The following is a 23,150-nucleotide window of genomic DNA, read 5'->3' as shown; positions in this document are numbered from 1 at the left end:
CATATATTCATTGTCACATTTTTTTTCGCTGTGAGCTACCCCAGTAATCCATTTTAACAAGCTTTCTAGGTGATTCTGACCTAGGCTAAAGTTTGAGAATCACTGGAAAATATACAAAAAGGCAAAACTAATCTATGCTGTCAGAAAATAGGGTAGTATTACTGAAACCAGGTTCCCCTAAAACCTAGTTCCCTTACTAAGTTTATGGTTAATCTCTCTATCCATAACTTTATTCCCTTTTTTGTCCCCTCTGACCTCAATCCTGTACTAACTGAACCCTCATCAACCAGAGTCAGGATGACTAAAATTGTTGTTGTCAATAACATCATTAACATACTAAAACTGCTATTCTAGATATCATTAACATACAAACTCAAGTTGTTTCTCCAGGGCAAGATGAGCTAACAGCTCATCAGCCCCCAGCCATGGACCACCTGGCCAGATAATCATAAACCAGAAACATCCTGACTCCTGAAACTACGATTAAGAAATGTCACAAAAACGATTAAGAAATGTCACAGAAACGTCACAAGATGGTGAGTAATCCCAGCCTCTTTGTTCTTCGTCTTTAAAAAAGAAACAAACAAACAAAAAACAACGCAAAGACCAAGTTGGACTGGATCTGAGGCTTGTCTCCCACTCCCACGCTTGGCCCCCTGCAATAAACCCTTACTTTACTGCAAACACCCTGTCAAAGCTTGGCTTTTTGGACTACAGGCACAGGAGTGAGCCCTTTGCGTGGTTACATTACATTAGGAGAGTTGTGATAGGCCAGAAGCACAAAAGGAGACTTCCTGGATGCTGGTAATACTCAGTTGCTTGATCTGGGTGCTGCTTACATAGGAGAATTCATCAAGCCATGTATTTATGATACGTGAATTTTTCTGTGGGTGTGTTCTATTTCAATACAAGGTTTGAAAAAGGGAACTGCTCTGGTTGAAGCCCTGAGATGGGGAAGGGGGAGAGAGGTCTAGGAGCCTATCCACAGCTTTGCTCTTACCTCGCACACAGTCCTTGAAGGATTCCCAGGGAAACCTAAAGTTCTTTAGCTGTGTAGCTTGAAATCATTGATCTGTCCTAACAGAGAGCCAGTGACTTGTCCAAGGTCCCACAGAGCCAGTGCCAGAACCCAGTCTCCTGACTCCTGTGCCAGGGATCTGGACACTCTTTGCTGAAGAGCAAGAGCTAGGGTCATAAGTGAGGACAGGGGGCAGCTCTATCCTCTCCCAGCTCCCTTAACTTGAGTCTTGGGAAGAGGGCCAACACTCTGGTGTGAATGATGCTTTTCTTATCCTGGAGCAACTTCCTTTCTGGGAACTGGGTGTCTCCTTCTGGTCAAAGACAATAAAATTCATCCAAGGGGCCAGAGGAGCAGAGCTCCTCCTGCCCCCAACCCGGATGGGCATCACGTGGCCCCTGGGTCAGCAGTCCAGGAAAATCCCAGCCCTTGCATACTTAGCCTCCCATACCCATCTACTTACCCACCCTGACACACTCAAACCTCCCTGACCCACCTTGAGCACTCACCATTGCGCACTCCCTGGCACATTTCTTCCACCTTCAGTTTCTGCCACCTCTTCCTGGGCAATATTGCCAGCCTTGCCCTATCATTCACCCCAAACCATGGCCCTGGGGCCACTGAAATTCCAGGCAGTAGGCGAAGAAGAGGAGGATGAGGAACAAGAGAGCCTGGACTCTGTAAAGGCACTGACTGCCAAGCTGCAGCTGCAGACTCGGCGGCCTTCATACCTGGAGTGGACAGCCCGAGTCCAGAGCCAGGCCTGGCGCAGGTCCCAAGCCAGACCTGGGCCGGGGGGACCCGGGGCCATCTGCGGTTTCGACTCAATCGACTCTGCCCTTGAGTGGCTCCGTCGGGAGCTGGTGAGTCTGGTGGGGTGGGTGGCCTGGCAGAGGGCCTGAGGGCCAGTCCTCCTTAGGGCCCAAGACCCCCGGTGTGGGAGGGGATGCCACCTCCAGCAACTGCCCCCCACCCCTTTGGCTTTGTCCCAGGGCTGAAGAACCAGGAATGGACTTGCCAAGTGTTTTATTCAGGGAGCCTTGCTAGAAGGAGTCCACTCAATCTACTGACCTTGTGCTTCTGTGACTCAGGGGATAGAGCCCTGCCCTTGGGGGGCCACCAGTTACAGGTGGCAAAGGCATGGCTTCCCATACTCTGGGAATTGTTATACCTCAAAGATACAAAGGAGTCACTGACCAGCTGTAGACAGAGGCAAGTGTTGCACAGATGGCTCTTAACCCAGTATGTGCAAATGTAAAGATATCCAGCCTCCAAACTGGAGATTCCACTTAGTTGATCTAGGATTGGGCTACAGGCACCTGTATTTGTGCAAAAATGGTTCCTTATCTAGGGTTTAGAGCAAGATTTGAGAGATGGCAGAGGAACGAGGGGGTGGGGAGGACACAGCCAGAGCAGAGACCCAGGGTGTAGAGCGGAAGGGAAGAATGGAGATCCAGCGGGATCACGCCCCCTTTCGGCCGCAGCGGGAGATGCAGGCACAGGACCGACAGCTGGCAGGGCAGCTGCTACGGCTGCGGGCCCAGCTGCACCGGCTGAAGGTGGACCAAGCCTGTCACCTGCACCAAGAGCTGCTGAACGAGGCCGAGCTGGAGCTGGAGCTGGAACCCGGGGCCGGCATGGCCCTCGCCCCGCCGCTGCGGCACCTGGGCCTCACGCGCATGAACATCAGCTCCCGGCGCTTCACCCTCTGCTGAGGGGCACCCGCTACCCCAGCCCATCTGGGAAGAAGCCCACCTGGGAAGGAGGAAGGGAGGGGTGCCCAGAGGAGCCAGCACCTGGGGAGGGGTGGGGGAGGGGTGGGGGCACAGGCAGCCCTCTGGGAGCATAAAGCCCCAGCATCCTGTTGCCCTTGCTGCCCTAGATGGAGGGTAATGCAGCTAGGAGGAAGGGGAGGAGCTCACAGACTCCCAGGCTCCCCCAATAAACGCCCTGCTTCCTATCAAGGACTCTGCACTCATTTATTTAGTCCCAAGGTCGCTGTATGTTGCATGTTGAAGGGACCAAGGATTCCACTGCAGGAGAGAATGCTGGCCTTGGGGAGGGAGATAGACTAATGGATCACCAACTCTCCCACAGCGCCATCTCTCTCTCTTCACCTTACCAAGATCAGAACTGAAAAAGAACTTAAAATCTAAATCACCCCTCCGGAAGGAGACTTGGCTAAATGGGCAGCTGAAGAATGCAGGAACTGATAGACCTGGGTTCAATGCCGACATCACCATTTGTTTCTATTGGAACTTGAGGGGTTCCCTTAACCCCTGCATCTGTTTCTTTACCTCTAAAATGGAAATGCTAATTCTCACTCCCCAGTAGTTTGATATATCTTAAGTGAGATAATGCACAGTAAGCCCTCAATAAATGTGAACTTTCTACTGAGTATGATTACTGTCCCCAGTGGTATTGTTGCTGTGGTGCTGAGGCCCAGAGATGGGCTGGGAGGTGCTCAGGTTCAGAGCAAGGGGAGCTGGGGCCTGCTGCTGGGACTCTGAGCTCTGTGTCATTCTGTAGTTTTTTTTTTTTTTTTCAAACTTTGTATTTCTCAGCTTTTGTTTCTGTGTTACCCGCTTTGTCTGACTTTCCAACTCAGGCTTCCTCTTCCCCCCACCCATTTCCTGTCTCCCCCTTCTCTCTGCAGCTGAGGTGAACACAGCATAGGCTTCTACCTCACAAACCCCAACAATGCTCTGTGGGCTCCCTTCCCCCAACCCGCTAACTTAGTGCAGGCTCAAGGGGTGGAAACACATGTATGTTTTCCTCTGGGTGGGGTCAAGGCCCAGTTCTTGTGCCTAATAGAGGCCACCTAGAGTTCCTCATAACAGTGGTGACCTGTCCCTCAGCCTACGATGGGTGCTACCCTCAGCAGGGTCCTGGGGGTAAGGGAGATTGTTGGCCTACTTGCTGCCTGTGTCAAGGCTCCTGCCTCCTGCCTCCTGCCTCCTTCCCATAACAGAAAGTGCTACCAGGCTGCCGCCTGCACCTGGGTGCCTGGGCGGGAGTGTTTGTTCTGTCTTCCACCTGTTGCAGGAGGTGGTGCCAGGCCCTGTTCCTCTGACAGGGCTGCGGCCTGGCCTCTACCTGGGTTAGAAGGATTGCCCTTCTCTCCAACCATAATTAGTGGGTGCTGTCCTGCTCACTGCCTACATCAGAGGCTCTTACTCTGCTCTCTTAAAGACACAGGGTTGTCCTGCCTGCTCCCTCAAACAGCCTGTCATCGGGCTTTCTGACTGTAAGAGGTGTTCTGTCTGTGAAAGGGATGTTAGCCTACCCTCTGCACGTAATAAAACTATTATCCTGTGTCCTGAGATGACTCGGCTGGTGTTCGGCTGCCGAGACTGGCAACAGTGGTAGCCTGGTATCTGTCTGACTGTAACACGGTGTCTGCTCTCCAACAATTTCACAGGGATGTTGTCCTCTCCTCTGACTCTGTGGTGATGTTACTTCTGCCCTCTGACTGTAATGAAAGGGTCACTCATCTCTCAGACTGTGACTATGGTGGTGGTGCTACTTGCCTTTCACAGAAAGCTGAGTGCTTGTCTGTCTCCTGTTCATTGGAGTTTAAAGGCTGCCCCTTGAATTTCTTGTCCAGGTGCGCCCTAGAGGGCAGGAGGAAGGTTCCATCAAATACCCTCCCTTCACCTCCAAGTGCCACCCTCAGGGGGAGGAGGGCCTGGATTGGAGATGTATAGGATGCCCAAGGGCTGAGAGGCCAGGGGCTATAGCAGCAGGAAGCTTTGGGTGCTAGAGGCTTGTGGTTGGGCTGCTGGGGCCCGGTTGGCTGCGGAGCCCTCAGGAGGAGGCAGGAAGTCAGGGTGGGACGTGGGTGCGAGGAGACAGGCGGTGGCTACGACGCTGAGGGGAGCTGAAACTGTGTCTGGGCAGCCAGGCTAGGCCAGGAAGACCATGTGAATGGGGCCAGAGGGCTCCTGTGCTGGGCAGGTAAGAAATACTGGGAACAGGGACCAGGAGCTGCGGTAAGGGCCTAGAGTCTGCCTAGGGGGCCTGAGAGCAGAGGGCTACAGCTGGGCATGGAGCCAGGCTCCCTGGGTATGCAGCAGCCCATCAGGCTGGGGGGACAGAATAACCTGGCTGGAGGTCAGGTGGTAGCAGGCAGAACATCCAGATTACCTTTTTACCTGGGTACTTGTTCCCTCTCGTGTCTGCCACACTGCCCGCCATCAGTCCCCATCTCACTGGGAGCATTTTTCTTGGTGATCTGGACTGACAGGTACTGAAAAGGCCTTCAGAAATCCCTAAACCCAGTCCCTCACCCCGTGATGGATCAGCCTCCTGAGGTCTAGACTGGGCAAAGCACTCCCTCTCCACAGTCCCCGGGAGAGGTGATGGCCTGGGGTATGATCCCTCATGGAGCTGGGTGATGGACAACCTTGAGTCAGGGGTCCCAAGTATCCTTCTGGTTGCTGGGGCAGACCCCGGTGACAAGATCTCCTGAGGGACAGGGAGAGAGGAGAAACCCGGAGCATACGGATAGACACATGAGAAGTGATTTTAGAATCAGTACCAGCATTGCTTGAGAGAGGGAGGCATCTTCTGTTGGGAACGGATGGACATGTGAGGGGATATTTATCATCTGGGATGGGGCCTCCAGTGTGGAAGTATCTGACAGGACTCTGGGAAGTTATGGGGGAGGTTGAGAGAATGATGGGTGAAGGGAAGAGGAAGGGCTATTTTCATCCTGGACAGGGATGCAGTTGGCCCTGGGCAAGGACTTCCATCTGGAAAATTGCCACTCCTGCCCCTGCCTTGTGTCCGCAGGATGTCCTCCCCTCTTCCCTTTGCTCCCTCCCGCTCCAGTCCCCCACCCCCCACTGCCACTGCATGTGTAGGGCCAATGGGTTCTGCTGATTTCTGCTTCAAACCCCAGGAAGGTAGAGGCCCAGGGAGGCCGAGTCACCTCCCTGTCCACCCCCTCACTTTCTAGCTCTCGGCCTGCAGTTTACAGGGTAAGTCCCCACCTGAGCCAGACTTTCCAGGTTTCCCCTGCCTCACCATCCACCACTGGAGTTTTTCTTGACACATAGTTTCCACCGAGTCAGCATGTCCCAGCCTTTCTTTTGTCCCCAGCTCCAAGGCCTACAGACTCTTTCGGGGTCTGGGAAAACATGCTGACTCTCCCTACATGTCAAGAGGGCTCATCCAGACCCTGGATGGGCCTAAGCAGTCTCCTACATCCAACCTGTGCTGATAGATAATTCACTGTCCCTTGCCCTCGGGGCTCAGGGACAGAGGTTCTTCTCAAAAGGAAAAAGTCCCAAGTGATAGGGCAAGAGAACAGGCGAGGGTTCAGAGGACGAGAAAAGGCTTCCTGGAAGAGTCAAGGCAGTTCTGAGAAGGACAAAGGCCTATTTTGCAAAGTACCTAGGACATGAAACCAAGGTCACTGTCCCTGGGTTCTGTTCCTTGGGTCCCATGAGGACAGAGACCCCAACCGCAGAGCAAGACCAAACGCAAGAGAGCCGGCGGGTTTGGTGTAGTGCAAGGGATGTGCGTTTCGGAGTCCGACCGGGCACAGTCCCAGTTCTGCCATTTCCTTGAACAAGTGGCTTCACCGCTCTGAACTACAGTTTACTTATTGGTAAAGAGACAATAGTAAATCCCTCCCTTACAGAGTGCTTGTGGGGAATCAAAGAGAAAATAATGGCTGCGGTGTGCCCTGGATAGTACCTGACACATAGTAGGTGCTTAATGGAGGTCAACACCCCACCTTCTCTTGCAAATTGTGCACCAAGGGGTAGGGGGGTGCTGTCCACACCCAGAATTACTCCTACTCAGCACCTTGGCAGACCAGTGAGCAGCCCATTCCCTCACACTTGTGGTGTGGCTTTGCAAATGAACTTATTTCCTGTGTATAGTAGGTGTGAGAATTCTAGGCTGAGCCACAGGATCCACCTTAGACGAGGGTCCCATACACAGCTTCACACACACACACACACACACACACACATATACACACAACGGGCACCCTCCCTCTCTAGCCCGAATAACATTTATATCATCATTGGAAAATGTATGTGTACATGTACATTCAGAGGCAGAAGCAGGGACTGCACATACATCACACACTGGATCCTACAAAACCATACACACACCCATGCTGATGGCTTCAAGACCAAGCTCAATTCATTGAAAGCAATGCTGAGGGTAGCTGGGTACGTAGGTAGGACGGGGGCAGGTGGGACAAAGATACCATCCAGGGACGTGGCCTCTACCAACCAAATACAGACTTGCTTTTAAAGTCTCTTAAGTGGCATTTCCGATGCGTGTTTTAAAGAATGCTAGGCCCATGAGGCACCTGGAAAGGAAATGGTTCTGGGGCCAAATTAACATGGCCTCAGCTGCGGAGTGTCCCATATTTACTTCGTGATCAACGTTAGCTTATTGAAGCTCTAAGAGTCTCCCCAGAGAAAGTCTCCCTGCTTGATTGTTTCTAACTGGTTCAGTGTTTCCCAGACTTCTGTCATCACAGAATCTTTTCCCCTGTACCCATATCCCATGTCTGCACGTCTTGAGACAAGGAGAAGAGTGGAAGGGCAAGCTGTATGGTTGATCTTTCTCAGGTGATTTTATTTCTTGGTGGAGTTCCTGTGTTGGTGGTTTTGTTGTTTTTTTGTTTGTTTGTTTTTCAATTACAAAATTAGCATGTGGCTGTTTTTAAAAATTCAAACAGTACTGGGGCATTTAAAGAAATATAAGAGACACAGGAAACTAACACAACATTGTAAATCAACTATATTCAATTTAAAGAAAATTAAACTTTAAAAAGAAAGAAAGAAAAGAAAGAAAATTAAACTTAAAAAAATATAAGAAATGCGGCTTCTTCCAGTCTCACTCTTGAGATATGCTCATTGTGAACAGTTTGGTGTGCATCCTGACAGATTTTCCTCTGTGTGTGTGGCTGCTGAAAAGCGTATTGGTTAAGAGCCTAGTCTCTTGAGGCAGGTAGAATGGGGTTTGATTCGCCACTCCAAAGACTTATTTGTTATGAGGCCTCAGACAAATTGTTTTGCCCCATTTTAGCCTCCGTTTTTGCATCTGTAAAATGGGGCTATTAATAGTACTTACTTCATAGGATTATTATGAGAATTACATGAAGTCATGCAAATAAAGGCTTAGAACAGAGCCTGGCTTAAAAGAATCCCCTATATATACATCTTTAAATGCAAATAGGCTTATACTCTACATTCTGTTCTGTAACTTGCTTGCCGTGTTATGTCTGGGACCTATTTCCACATCAATGCATGGAGATCTACCTCATCTTCTTCAATGGTTTTAGCTAAATGTCGTTAACTTGGTTTAATGGGTGATGGTGGTGATTTTGAGATGCTGTTTCCTGGCAAGTATTGCTGTTTTGCGTTGTCAGTGTTGTCGGGAGTCACAGACATTACAGATCAGCAAGTTGAGGACGGGCCTGAATGCCTCCTGTGAAAATGGACTGGCCCGCAAGAGGGGCACCCACCTCTGTCACAGAGGGCAGGGCCAAGTGCACAGGGACCTCTCTGTCAGCTCACCTCTGTGTTCCCAGCTCTAGGTCAGAGCCTGACACATAAGGCAGAGCCATTAAATTTTGGTTGATAGGTTGGCTAAGTAAGAAAACTGTGCCTCCTCCAATTCACCAGTAGAGGCCTAAGCCCAAAGCTTGTGTTGCAGTACATTTTCCCAAACATGGCCCACTCACCATTGATGCGGGTGAGTGATTTTAGGGGGGTAATGAATGAACATTTACAAATGTGAATGTATGTATTATAGTATGTGTTTATTTTAATATATACTGATTTCTATTTATGGCTGGTGGTACTGGTTTTCCATTTTTGGTAGTTTCCATTTGAGGTAAATATATTAAAGGTGAAAAAGTGGTCTGTAGAAGTGCCAAAAATCAGAAAGGAAATTGAAAATGCTTCGGGCTGGGGTAATGAAATGCCCATGCTAGCCTCAAATAACTATCTTCTCATTTTTTAGGGCTTACTCTGTACCAAGCACCACGTAAAGTACTTTATTATATAAGATCATCTAGATATCATGTATAATGCTTACAGTAATCTTAGATGCAGGTCCTTTTTTTGAAGATAAAGGAACTGAGGGAGGCTCAGAAAGGTGTAGTAACCTGCCCAAACGCCCTCTGCCAGTGAGTGACTAAGAGGCCTTGGGAATGAACTTGGGTCACTCTGACATGGACATGGTGACCTGAAAACTCCCTGCCCTGCAGACTCTCAGAAACTTTAATAAAGTGGTCTGGATTGCCAAACTAGTCCTGATAAAACCCCCTTGATGCAAAATACATACAGAGGTACATGAGGAAGGGGACCCAATAAAAGGAATTACTAGGGACGTACAAGTTCCTAGTTGGAGGGCCTTTACCAAAAATATCATCTTTAGAATGATTGTTCTACAGTCCTTGTTTATGGCAATAATTATCTATTAGAATCAGGTCTAGGTCCAAGCTGCTCCCAACTTGTGAGAATAAATCCACCTTGTTTGCATGCAAGGGAAGGCTTATCTTTCTGTTTTGTTTTTGTTTTTTAAATATTCTTTTTCTTTTTTTAAATTTTTTAAAAATTATTTATTTATTGCAGGGAGGAGGTAATTAGGTTCTTCTATTTATTTAGTTTTTTGATGGAAGTACTGGGGATTGAACCCAGGACCTCATGTATGCTAAACATGGGCTTTACCACTTGAGCTATACCCTCCCCCCCGTTTTGTTTTTGTGAACTCTGTGAACTCACGGGGTTCATTCAAAGATGGTATTATATCAAAGAGGGAAAACATGAAAAAGGACACATCCTTGTTGTACCCACAAGAAATTATTTACCATGCCTGTCAACCCTGATTATTGAGAACCATGATGAGGGCTGTGTGGGCATCCACAGCCCAGTCTCTTCATTGAACATACGCAGTTTTTTTTTTTTTGGTCAGGGAGGTGATTCAGTTTACTTATTTATTTATTTAATGGAGATACTAGGGGTTGAGCCTAGGACCTGGTGCATGCTAAGTGCGCAGTCTACCACTGAGCTATACCCTCCTCCCGAAAGTATGCAATTTTGCCAATAACCAAATCTTGGCCAAAGGAAAAAAACCAAGAAAATATTTTAAATTATTCCTGACAGATTTTGCCACAAGGTGGCCCAGAGTACAACAGTGGTCTGCAGTGGAATAGCCTGCCTGCTTTTTTTTTAAATTTAGTTTCTTTTTTTTGCAATTCTTTTGCTTGTTTGTTTGTTGTTATTGTTTTAGGGGAGGTAATTAGGTTTATTTATTAAGTAATTAGGTTTATTTCTTTTTTTCATTATTTAGAGAATACTTTATTAGTTTCTGTAATCAAACCCATGTAGGTAAGAATTTATATATTCAATACAGTGTGTTACTCTTATACAAACGCAAAAAATTATGTTTAATGCTTCTAGACCAATATGGCTGTTAATTTCTGTACAATGCCAACAAGTAATTACGTTTATTTCTTAGTGGAGGTACTGGGGATTGAACCCAGGACCTCACACTCTACCACTGAGATATACCTTCCCTACCTTGCCTACTTTTAACATGAAGCATTAGCCAGAGAAAACCAGGCAAGAAGCTGGCACACATTTTGGATAGAATGTTTAACAAATGAATAGGTTTACAGTTTAGGGGAGGAAATGTGTTGGATATTTTTTTTTAAGGAGACAAAACACCTTCTAGGCCCAGCCAGGCAAGATCATGTCTATGGAATCAATAAAAGTGAACAAGTTGGCAAGAATAGAACTCACTGAGATATGATTCCTAAACAACCCTGGAATCAGAAAATCTAGTCCAGAAGCTTCACGCAGCCTGGAAATTTTGATCAATTCTACAGCGTGAGCAGGACCACTATGTGTGTTGGGCACTGTGCTAATGGACAAGAAGGGGTAGGAACTGAAATCTAGTCCTCATTCCACTCTCTGTTTGAAACCACAGGGAAGTGGCCCTTTATAACCAGTACAAAGTGCTCTGTGGACCATGGACAGACCTTGAGTTTGACAGAAAACATTACAGACTCTAGTCAGAGGAGATCTGGAACCTACAAAATTCCTTCTATTGACCTTGAATTCCTGAGCTGGGAGAAGAGAATGTCCTGTTTCATTCACCCCAGAATCTGCCCTTGTTGCTGGTCTTAAGAGCCCTGGGGATTCTGTGGATCTATTCCCCTTTCCTCCCATCCTTCCTTCCTTCCTTCCTTCCTTCCTTCTGATGAGAAATTTATATTAAGCTTTAATTTTGATTTTCTTTTTGCTGACCTCATTTTTTAACTTGGTTTGATCATTTTGGCTACCCAGCAATCTTTGTCAAACTAAGACTAAGATGGGACCCACATTTTGTATAAATAAATACATGCATATAAGACAACACAATTATATAGGGACAGGCACAAATTATACATACCCTGTTCTGTTATACATCCATCTGCACACACAGACTCTTACACACCCGTGGGTGTGAACACATAAGCACAATGCTCACTGATTCATACACCTCCATATGCACGGACACTTGTATTCACCAGTCCAGTAAATGTATATTCACAAACACACATTCTAGGTAGAGGGAGAACTGTCTTAAAGAAAAAGGCCTTTCTTAACCGCACAATGATCAAACCTCCTTCCTGGTCTATTTTTCTCCATGACCTCTCAGGATTCCCTACCCTCTTTAGACTTTCCAGGAAGTGAACAACAGAGGAGAGTACCTTGATAAAGGAGGTAGAAGCCTGATTTGAGTTTCACCTCTGCCAAGGCCCCTCATGTGCTATGGGGAAAATCACTCAACTTCTCTGATCCACCAGTTTCTCCATTTTTAAAGCGAGGCTGGTGAATTACACTAGTGCTTCTAAACTCTTCCCTCCAGAGACTCCTTCGCCTTTCCCTTGTTGTACTTCCTCCCCTCCCACCATGGATCTCATGATTTTGAAGTTTTTGCTTATTAAACTACCTCACGTAGGTACTAATTTTCTTGTTTTCTAGTTCACATTTTAATCAGAGACTTAACTAAGTATGCATTGAAGAAACAGTAATCCAAGTTGTCAAACTAAGGAACAAATCATAGTACCATTTCCCTTCAGATTTTTAAAATATTGAAATAAACTGCAGGCCTTCAACATTATCCTGGGGCCTCATAGGAGCATGTAGCTCCCAGTGGCTGGAAGCCACTCACCAAAATAACCTCTAGGGTCCTGGGGTCTTCTGATTGCTGCCCGGCCCTATACTCTAAAGCTCACACTTTTGGGAGGGGGCAGGGCCTTCTATCTGCAGCTGGAAGACTCTAGGAGCACAAAACAAGTCACAGAGGAAACACTAGTGGTCACATACCCAGCAGAGTTACCAAGTTCTTTTCAGATTAATTTAACACAGCTTGACTTTTTCTCACTCCTGGTCCCTGTCTCCCCCCCACCCCCCCGCCCGGGTGTGGGGAGGTAATTAGATTTATTTATTTATTCTTGGATGAGGTACTGGGGATTGAACCCAAGACCTCATGCATGCAAGCATGTGCTCTACCACTTCGAGCTATACCTTCCCCTTTGAATTATTTTTTTTTTAGAGTCCACATATAAGTGATATCATATACTAATTTATCTTTCTCTGTCCAGCTTATTTCACTTAGTATGATAATTTCTAGGTCCATCCATGTTGCTGCAAATGGCAATATTTCATTCTTTTTTATCTGGCCCCAGTCTTTAAGGACATCAGATTCCTTCTGGGAGGCCCAGATTCATGCAGGATATAGGTCCTGCCTGTATGCTTTCCCGGACCCTGACCCAAGGCCTTGTGGCTCCTTTTTCCTTCCCATGTGACCCTACTGTGGACTAGGAACCAGCTTCCAACCCTATGATCTTCAGCCTAGATTCTTACTGCCCCTTCTATCGGCCTCTACTTACTGCTGCACCCCTGTCCATCCTCTTTTCTCACCTCGAAACTTTTCTCATCTTTCTCTTAGTCTTTTCCAAAGCCTCCAAGAATGTCAAGCCTAGAAGGGACCTTACTGATCTAAGCTGACATCTCATCCCACGTTGGTGTTCTCTGTATAATATAACCAACCCTTGGTTTTCCAAGGCCTATTTGAGTATCACAAACAACAGAATGCTCATGGCCTTATCAGACAGCTTAGCTCATCTTAGGCTAGTTCCAGGTTGTTATCAGTTTTTTTCTGGAGGCTTCTGCTGCTAATCAGTTCCTGGCCATAGTAAAATTAGCAATAAAAAATATCAATAGCCATATGCAGCCACAGATGGGTGGGACTCTGGCTGAACAGGATTTCTCAAATGTGTCCCATGATGCTTCTAACAGTAGGGGGAAGAGTAAATGGATACCCTTTTCCTTGAAAGGCTCTTGATTTGGCTTAAAATTCCTTGTACATTTTATATTTTTCTCTATTTGTAATAGATCTATGTTTGTTTAACTCTGTGACTAAGTTTTGGGAAGGTGCATGCTTTGGAAAGGTGCACGCTTTGGGAAGGTGCACACCCATGACTTCCAGTACCCATGAAAGGTTATAAGTATCTCAGTTTAAGAAACATGAGTTTAAAGCAAAGAGGATTATGGACCAGTCCCATTCTCCCACCTTCCAAAGGAAGGGTTGGTAGGGCAGACTGGGCACTGATGGAAGACTTTCTAAGCTCAAAACTAAGCTAACATTTATCTAAGCTTCTGAGAAAAGGGTGATGGTCCCCAACTGACAGAGAAGGTAAAGTGAGGCTTGGGTAGAATGATTTCAGCAAAGTGACACAATAAGTATCAGAACCAGAATTTGAGCATAGATCTCTCTGATTCTGGGGCCTGTGCTTGAATCTTCTTCTTCTTCTTTTTTTAATTGAAATATAATTGACATATTTCTTTAAAAGTTGTTAACCAAAAAACCACCACTGCTCCCCACTTCCACTTGGTCCCAGCATGGATTAACAACTCTAGCTTTGTTCGGCCCCAAATTGTGTGAATTTAAGCAGGCCTTTTCTGCTCTGGCCTCGGTTTTCTCATCTAAAATCAGAGGTTAGACTTGGTGGTTTCTAAGACATTTTGCAGGTGGAGAATCTGTGCTTTAACCCTCTGCATACTAGTCAACAATTATTAACAAGAATAGTTCTGGGTGCTGGGACATTTAGGAAAATAAAACACAGCTTCTGCTCTTGATGAATCCCCCATCTCATTAAGGGGGTAGGAGATGCAGTGGGACTGACACATCAGTTAGTCTAATCATGGCACTCAGTGTCTAAGTTGATGATCGTGGGCTGAGTGGAACATTGTAGGAGCAAAGAGCACTTGGAAGCCTTCATCGGACAGGTGATATTTGAGCTGAGCCTTGAGTTCAACAGGTGGACAAAAGTATTCCAGGGCAGGGGAACCACATGCATGGGAATGTTGTAAGGAAAGTGTGAAGTTTTGAGAAGTAGCTCAGAACACAGGCTGTGTGAATGTGTGGGTAGGGGTGCTTGTTTGTCTGTCTGTGTGTGTGTAACAGAATAGACAGAGGAGGTGGATTTGATGTTGATATGAAAGGATCTTGAATGCATGGTAAATTAAGCTTTATCTGAGGACTAGTGCTTTCCAAGCAGTTCTGAGGAGCAGCCCTGGGAAGGAGGTGCTGCAGGGACTCCTAGGAGCTTCAGGCAGAACAGCTCCACTTTTACCTGCTTCATCTATGGGGTTCTGCTTGATTTCATCTGACAAAAAGTTTCCACAGCTCAAGCAAGCAAACAAATAAAAAGATATGACCAATAGGGCTGCTGAAGGGTTTTCTGCTGGGAAGCAGCAGAAAGAAGCTTCTGAAGGAGACTCTGTATGTGGGAGACTGGGGGAGCAGAGGCCCGATGGCTGACATTCAGGAGTAGGAGTCTTATTTACCTTCCTTGGCTGGAGAGGGGAATTATAGTTAGGAGGTGAGGCGCACACACCCTTCTGGTAGGGAGGATCAAAACTTAGGTCTCCCCTAGGGCTTGGCGAAGTGTATATGATCTCTAGTAGGTAGTCCCCCAACTTGGGGGATGGGCAGAGAGAGAGGGAGGTGGGGAGGCAGGAAGTGGGCTTCTAGACTAACAAAGGTGCCTGTGGCGGTTTGCCCAGCCCAGGTGGGAGGGCGGGGCCTAGGGCTCAACGAGGGGCCATGTGTGACTTTACTGGGAGTTAGGACCACATTTCAGATTTCTGTGGCTGGTGATTGTGGGCTGGGGGCCTGGCCACCTCAGGCACTTGTGGAAATTCCCAGGGCTAGGCCCTAGCATGTCTGATGTTGGGGAAGTAGCTCTTGGGGGGTCCTTTCAGCCCCCTCTCCACTCTCCCAGGGACCATGGGCTGTAGCTGCAGCTCAAACCTTGAAGATGATTGGATGGAAAACATTGATGTATGTGAGAACTGCCATTACCCAATAGTCCCACTGGATGTCAAGGCCACGGTAAGAGGCAAGACAGGGGGCTTGGTGAGGGAGTTGGGTGGTGTGTACAACCCAGAAGAAAGAAATGGACCAACACTACAGGTCCTTGAAATAACGAGGCCCCCTCCTCTGCAATACAGAATGGGAAGAAGCCCAGAGAGGGGAAGGGAGTCTCCTAAGGTCACACAGCAAGCGGCTAGCAAATTCAGTGATAAGATGCGGCCAAGCTCAAGTGAAGAAGAGCAGGGTAGTGGGGAGGGGAGCTAGGGTCTGACACAGACTCCTGCTCTCTGTCTCTGCTCATCCCCCTCTCTCCCCTACAGCTGCCCATCCGGAATGGCTCTGAAGTGCGGGATCCACTGGTCACTTATGAAGGCTCCAACCCTCCAGCCTCTCCACTGCAAGGTGACTTCAACCACCAAGGCCCCAAAGATAAGGACCCTTGGCTGTGGGCCTTCATCTCCTCCCCACCTACCCTCCAACTGTCCTTCCATTCCCTTAGTCTTTTCCTCTGCCCTGTTTAACTCATGAACTAATACTCCCAGCCTATTCCAGAGTAGTTATCCCTGACGCTCCCTGTTTTTACAGACAACCTGGTTATCGCCCTGCACAGCTATGAGCCCTCTCACGATGGAGACCTGGGCTTCGAGAAGGGTGAACAGCTACGCATCCTGGAGCAGTGAGTGCCCCGGTCGCGCCACCCATCCTTGCCCAGCGGTAGAGTGTGAGGGAGCGGGGATTCCGGGTACCGCAGCCCTCCTGCGGCCCTTGATCTGGCTTGCAGTGGATGCTCATGAGACAAAATGGGAGGCTCCGGAGTGCTTAGCTGCAGGGTGGGGTGGCATGGCCTAACTGGGGGTCCCGAGGGAGGGTTTCCTGCCTAGTCCAAGACTGAGCAGACCACGCTAACTGCCGCTGTCGCGCAGGAACGGCGAGTGGTGGAAGGCGCAGTCCCTGACCACAGGCCAGGAAGGTTTCATCCCCTTCAACTTCGTGGCCAAAGCAAACAGCCTGGAGCCCGAACCGTGAGTAGGGACTCGTCGAAGGGATGGGTGGGAGTAGATCCAGGGACCCTGGAGCAAAGGAGAGGTGGTGGTGAAGGCTTGAGGGTGATGGAGGAAGAACGGACCAACAAATGAAAGAAGCCTTCGCTTCTGCCTTGCGCAGATGGTTCTTCAAAAACCTGAGCCGCAAGGACGCGGAGAGACAGCTCCTGGCGCCCGGGAACACGCACGGTTCCTTCCTGATCCGGGAGAGCGAGAGCACCGCGGGTGAGCCGCTAGGCGGGGCCTCGAGGGCGGGGCTATGGGCGGGGCCGCGGGATGGGGCTGCTGCTCCCAGAGGTCCTGGGGTTGAGAGCCCGATGCGGGTGGGGGTGGCGCGTGGGGGGAGGTGCGACCCGCTGGAGTCCACCCCTCCCCCTCTGCTGTGTTCCTTCATCCTTTCTTCCATTCAGGGTCGTTTTCACTGTCTGTCCGGGACTTCGACCAGAACCAGGGAGAAGTGGTGAAACATTACAAGATCCGTAACCTGGACAAAGGCGGCTTCTACATCTCCCCTCGCATCACTTTTCCTGGCTTGCATGAACTGGTCCGCCATTACACAAGTGAGCCCAGCAGGACTCCCTCAGACGTGCGCCTGAGGCTCCTTCACCTGTGCCCTATCAGCCTGCCTCCCCTAAGTCCCTCTCAGGGGTAACCTCCACCCGTCTCCTTCATTCCCCCTGTAAAGGGTGAGGTGCGGTACCCTAGAGCCCTAGGGGTCAGGTGACAGCCCCCCACCTCCTCTGCCAGTACACTTCCTCAGGTGGGGACCGGGTGGGGACCCCGAGTCCCGCGATATTGGGAGCCCTACCCTTCTCCCTTGTCCTCACAGATTCTTCGGACGGGTTGTGCACGCGGTTGAGCCGCCCCTGCCAGACCCAGAAGCCCCAGAAGCCCTGGTGGGAGGACGAGTGGGAGGTTCCCAGGGAGACGCTGAAGCTGGTGGAGCGGCTGGGGGCTGGCCAGTTCGGGGAGGTGTGGATGGGTGAGTGAGGCCTTCCAGGACTGCGGAGAAGGGGGGAGGGAAGGAGTCTACTGAGATCGTGAGAGTCCTACGACAGTGTCCTGTTTCAGGGCAGCTGCCTGGCTCTGGGTCCATGGGCCCCGACTGACTCCCCCAACACCTTCTTGCCTCAGGGTACTACAACGGGCACACGAAGGTGGCAGTGAAGAGCCTGAAGCAGGGCAGCATGTCCCCCGATGCCTTCCTGGCCGAGGCCAATCTCATGAAGCAGCTGCAGCACCAGCGGCTGGTTCGGCTCTACGCTGTGGTCACCCAGGAGCCCATCTACATCATCACGGAATACATGGAGAACGGTGGGCGGCGCCGCCATAGGTGGCCCCAGGGAGGGGCGCTGTGGTTTCCTCTGCTCCTATTAGCGGGTGAAGATATGCAGGGCTCAGCCCTGAGGTTTTCTGGAGGAATTTTCCTGAGCCCCTAAAGATTAACCTCCAGGGGCGACAAGAGGGTGTTTGAAGAGGGTGTGTCATTAAAGCCCCCTCTGGGAGCCCAACCTGAGGTGGCAGGCTGTAGAAGAGCATTCACCCCCACCCCGCAGTCTTCCTTGACCTGCAGCCCTGTTTGCCTTCTTCAAAGCCCTACCTTGATTTAAGGATGCTTGATCTCAGGAGATGAGTATGTCCCTAACCCCATTTCTCTCCCTTCTGCTTCTGAGCCTTAGGAGGGCAGATCTGTTCCAAAGTCCTCCTTTTCAGTTCTGGGTGGGCCTCCCCCTCGCTTCGTCCAATGTTGGACAGAATGAGAGCCCCAGGAAGGTAAATAGGAATTTCTAGGTCCAGCTTTGCCCCTGATTTGCTGTGTGACACAGGCCAAGTCCCTGTCCCACCTCTGATGTGCAGTTTCCCCAAGTATAACAGCAGAAATCTAAATGGGCTTATCCAGAAATAAGAGTAGTCATTAAGGACTCGAGAATCTGATTGCCTGGGTTGGAACCCTGGCTTCAGGATTGTGTGGCCTTGGGCTGATCACTTCTTTCTGCCATGGTTTCCTCATCTGTAAAATGGTGATAATAATGCAATAGTAACTTTCTTATAGGGTCTTTGTGGGGATGAAAGTTAATGGCATATAAAGCAGAGCAGTGGCTGCCATATAGTAACTGCCCAGTAAGTTTTTTGTTATCTGGTTCTGATTCTTTGGGAGTATAAGATCTGTCCACCTTTTAGGAATGGAAAAAAGCTGTTAATTGGCTAATGGATTCTGGAAATGAAAAATAGGTTTTATCCTGTGGGCCGCTTTCATTTGGTAGTTGCTTGAAGTTCTGTGTTGAGAAGGATTCTGAAGTTCATTGGAAGTGAGTGCTGTGATTGATTAGCAACATCTGCCATGGACACAATGGAGGAATGGCGGCATATGTCAACATTTGCTGCCTCTGGGTGAGGTCTTTGTCTTTAGTGACTAATTCAGCACTCATAGAGGGGACACTCAGGTTGTTGTCATCTTCACACAGGGTTTTAATCTCTTGAGAAGAGCCAGTGATCACTAGCTCCGTTCCAGCCACTCCTATCCTTGGTCCTCTCCTAGTCACCCTCTGCTACCAGAGACGTAGTCTCTTAGGCCCCCAGGCCTCTTTCCATACTCCGTTTGGTATATTCAGCACACATTTATTGCTGCTTACTGTGGGCTAGAAACACTGATGGATAAAACAAGGCTCCTGCTATCAGGGAAACCTTGTTTTAGTTATGTACACTAGGAAAACCAGAGTCTGGGCAAGTTCCAGCGTGCTATGGGGAAGGCAGATGATGATGCAATTTATTGTGCCTGGTAGGATCTAGAGAGACATTCTAGAGGACAAGTCTAGCTGAGTCATGTACGAAAAGTAGAATTTTTAGGAGAGATGGGATGAAGAGACTTTGGAGTGAGAACCCAGTGGTTTATGTGAAAAATCTCAACATTATCTAGGGTGAGTAGAGTGAAAGGGGCAGGAGTTGAGGAAAGAGAAGAAGCTACAAATATGGGACTTGCAGGGCTTTGTATGCCTGGCTGAGGAGTTTAGGCTCTATCCCATTGGTGACAAGAAGCTTGCAGACCCATCTAAGAGTGCAGCATCCTAGTCCCTGGGATGTTCACACATCCTGGGTATCCTCACTCTGAACACACACTCCTTCATTTGTAGCTCTTACTCTTTCTTTCCACATGTAAGACACTGCTTCTAGACCCCCAGTCAGAGGAGAAGGGTCTGGGAGCTTTCTCCTGGGGCACCTTGGGTCAGCAACTCTTGCTTCTGCCCACAGGAAGCCTGGTGGATTTTCTCAAGACCCCCACAGGCATCAAGCTGACCATCAACAAACTCTTGGACATGGCAGCCCAAGTAAGGAGACCTGGGAGAGGCTGGTGGTGGGCGCAGGGCAGTGGGATAAGGATGTTGGCCCAGGATTGCTGACCTGTACCCGGCCTGCAGATTGCAGAGGGCATGGCATTCATTGAAGAGCGAAATTACATCCACCGTGACTTGAGGGCAGCCAACATCCTGGTGTCAGATACCCTGAGCTGCAAGATCGCAGATTTTGGCCTAGCACGTCTGATTGAGGACAATGAGTACACAGCCAGAGAGGGTAGGTGTGGGATATGAGGGAAGTCTCGGGTCTACAGGGTCTAGCCAAGCAGACCCCAGTGACCTCACTCTGCCTTCCTCCAGGGGCCAAGTTTCCCATTAAGTGGACAGCACCAGAGGCCATTAACTACGGGACATTCACCATCAAGTCGGACGTGTGGTCTTTCGGGATCCTGCTGACAGAGATTGTCACTCATGGCCGCATCCCTTACCCAGGTCAGGGTTAAGGGCAGTAACTGAAGGGGCTGATGGGGAAGGGCAGCAAATCCATCTTTCCACTCACTTCTTCCCAGCCTGGGAATCTGAAACTTTCTAGCTGCTTCTCCTCCATCCCTCAAGGGTGGCACTCCTATATCCCCCAGGGCTGGCTTCCATCTCCCTCTCCAGATCTCTCTTCCTTCAATAATCCCAGCTCTTTTCTTTAGTTCTGACACAGGCAGCCTAGTATGTAGAAGAGGATCTGGCCTGGGAGGCAAAAGACATGCTTTTTGTTACCAGATCTGCCACTGATGCTTTCTGTTTGGCTTTGATCAGATCATTCCTTGTTTTCCCAGCTATAAAATGTGGGGTTAGAACAGTACCTGACCCATACTAAGCACTCAGGAGTGTTAGGTTTTATTATTAATCACTTTGGGCAAGTGACTTTGGGCAGATGACATCACCTCTCTGAGCCTCAGTTTCATGATATGAAAAACAAGACTATTTGGAAAAGAGCTTGACTCAGATACTCACTAAACACTGACTTCCCTCCCCCCTGAAGCTTTCTGTGCAAAGAGCAAGAGAGACATGTAAACAACTAATTCTCACCCTCTCCCACCCCTCCCTCTAACTCCTGGACAAAGTCCTTTACCTCTGAATTCAGGCAAGACAGGGTTGGAATTTTTTTGGAAGAACCTTACTTGGAAATTCTGGGGAAAGGAAATGGAACACAAAGACAGGGTAGGGAGGTTATGGAGCACAGTGGTGGGACTGGCAGAAGCTTCCCATGTCGCCAGCGCAGTGTGCACAGAACTTTGCTCCTAGAAAGGTAAAGTCACCTGAATCAAGTGAGAGTCTGCAGGACCTTGCTGCCCTGGACTTGCCCCATCACAGAGTCCAGGGGCAGCGCTGGGGCTAGACCCACATTCCAGTCATCCTGCAAAGGGCTGTCACTGCTCCCTTAGATAATTTTTGTATTGAAGGGAAAAGGCAGTGAAAGCATGATGATAAATGGCAACTGACACATGGCTTCAGGGTCAGGGAGACTACGGGGAGTAATGGGGACCTGGCTGAATTTGCATCTGCTCCAGCAGATGGTTGCTATTAAGACACGGGGGCCCAAAACACAGATCTTTGTCTTTTTAAGAGAAGCCAAAACACGGAGTTTTAGGACAGTTTGCCCATTTCCAAATATTGATGATGATTCAGATTATTTAAAAACACTATAGGGACCAAACCAAAGTATGTCTGTGGGCTATATTTAGGCTGGGTGTAGCCAGTGGGTTTGTACCCTTGACTGTAGCCATGAGTGTTGTCCCCTAGCCTATCATCTTTCGGTGTCCTGGTTTTGATGTGAGGGATGCATAGTTAGAGGCCCCCCAGGCACAAGGCCTGGGGAGGAAAGATCTCTCCAGTCTGGTGCTTTATAGGAGCAAAACTCCTGTTTTGCTGGGACCCTCTAAGGGTCAGGCTCTGGGACTGCCTGTCAGCCTCCTCCCAGGAGACTGAAAGAGAAACCAGAGGCCATGTGGGTAATTCAGAAACAGGGAGCTTTATTTCTGCTGTGATCCTGCAGTTCTACAGAGCAGCTCCTCTTGGGGTTCACATGCAAGGAGCCTACCAAGGGGCCAGCACAAAGGGAGGGAACTGGCCCAAAGATGGTTTCATCTGGGTCATGGAGGGGCCTAGTGGACCTTCTCTGCCCCATGTAGAATCTGCCTTGGTAGAGCCCAGGGTCCATTTGGCTTCCTGATGCAGCATCTCACATGCCTTTTCCCAAAGCTGGAGAGGCCTCCCCACTGTCCTGGCCATGGGCCCCCTTCCCACCCTGGGCCGTGACCACTCCATCCTTCCCCACCAAACCATGATAATCACAAGTACTCTTTATGCAGCATCTCCTCTGCAGGTACTATACTCAGTGCTACGTATGCGCTGTCTCATTCAATCTTCATAACAACTCTATGAGGTAGGAGGTACTATTGTCCCATTTTCCAGATGAGGAACCTGAGGCTCAGAGAGGTATGGTGGCTCACTCAAGGTCTCACAGCCACACGTGTGTGTTATTGAGTGTTTAAGTCACAGCAGACACTGCAGGTGGGCACAACTGACCTTTAGCAGATACTGCTGGTATGCCCTTACCATTGATGAAGACCAAGGTCCCTTTGGATTGGTGCTCACACCATACCAGTTGTTAAATATTTTGAACATCACCCCTTGCCTGTGGGCTTCCAAAGCCTGGAGCCTTGATGTCAGTTCTCCCATCAACCTCTAGGGATGACCAATCCTGAGGTGATTCAGAACCTGGAGCGAGGCTACCGCATGGTACAACCTGACAACTGTCCAGAGGAGTTGTACCACCTCATGATGCTGTGCTGGAAGGAGCGCCCGGAGGATCGGCCCACCTTTGACTACCTGCGCAGCGTGCTGGAGGACTTCTTCACGGCCACAGAGGGCCAGTACCAGCCCCAGCCCTGAGAGGCCTGGCTCGCTGGGGCTTGGAGCCCTCCCCCCATCTTGCCAACCGGGCTGGGAGAAATGCAGTTTTTGTGTCACACCCATGTGCCCTATGCACATATGGACTCTGTGTGTGAATGCCACCTATGTGCAACACATACACTTCTTGTGCCCTATTCATGGGTTCTGTTTGGGCTCTGCACATGTGCTTGTACCTGTGTGGCCTGTGCATGTATGTCTTGGACATTTGTTCAAACTGTCCCTTTCTGGGTCCCCCTATTTGCAAGACCACCAAAGAGAGGAGAGAGGCCCGTGATTGACACCAGCTTCTCCTGCCCCCTTTTCCTTTCTCCTGATCCTCAAGGAGCTCCTTGAGGGCTGGGACCTTGTCTAATACCTCTGTGTGCTCCTCTTTGGTGCCTGGCCCACATCAGGAGCTCAATAAATGTCTGTGTTGGTGAA

The 23,150-nt window shown here is 49.1% G+C and overlaps 2 protein-coding genes across 4 annotated transcripts; both read left to right on the top strand.

The window, feature by feature from the left end:
• The first annotated feature begins 1,453 nt into the window (after positions 1 to 1,453).
• On the top strand, positions 1,454 to 2,813 carry FAM167B (family with sequence similarity 167 member B). Its single transcript, XM_006196928.4, has 2 exons — positions 1,454 to 1,881; positions 2,503 to 2,813. The coding sequence occupies exons 1-2, from the start codon at positions 1,624 to 1,626 to the stop codon at positions 2,731 to 2,733; spliced, it is 489 nt and encodes a 162-aa protein (XP_006196990.1). The 5' UTR covers positions 1,454 to 1,623; the 3' UTR covers positions 2,734 to 2,813.
• A 2,029-nt stretch (positions 2,814 to 4,842) lies between these two features.
• LCK (LCK proto-oncogene, Src family tyrosine kinase) lies at positions 4,843 to 23,150 on the top strand. 3 transcript variants are annotated; one of them, XM_006196930.4, is made up of 13 exons: positions 4,843 to 4,975; positions 15,333 to 15,442; positions 15,745 to 15,826; positions 16,010 to 16,100; positions 16,348 to 16,446; positions 16,589 to 16,692; positions 16,878 to 17,027; positions 17,297 to 17,449; positions 17,602 to 17,781; positions 19,717 to 19,793; positions 19,884 to 20,037; positions 20,121 to 20,252; positions 22,507 to 23,150. In XM_006196930.4, exons 2-13 carry the CDS (start codon positions 15,338 to 15,340, stop codon positions 22,707 to 22,709), a joined length of 1,530 nt encoding a protein of 509 aa, XP_006196992.1. In that variant the 5' UTR covers positions 4,843 to 4,975; positions 15,333 to 15,337; the 3' UTR covers positions 22,710 to 23,150. The 3 variants fall into 3 exon arrangements, with proteins under 3 accessions (XP_006196992.1, XP_031539819.1, XP_072830977.1); XM_031683959.2 differs by lacking the exon at positions 17,297 to 17,449; XM_072974876.1 differs by lacking the exon at positions 4,843 to 4,975 and having other exon boundaries at positions 15,330 to 15,442.

Source organism: Vicugna pacos, chromosome 13 (genome assembly GCF_048564905.1).
Source record: "Vicugna pacos chromosome 13, VicPac4, whole genome shotgun sequence".
NCBI classification, from domain to species: Eukaryota; Metazoa; Chordata; class Mammalia; order Artiodactyla; family Camelidae; genus Vicugna; species Vicugna pacos.
Note: the sequence above shows the minus strand (reverse complement) of the source record. Positions and strands in the feature narration are given on the sequence as shown.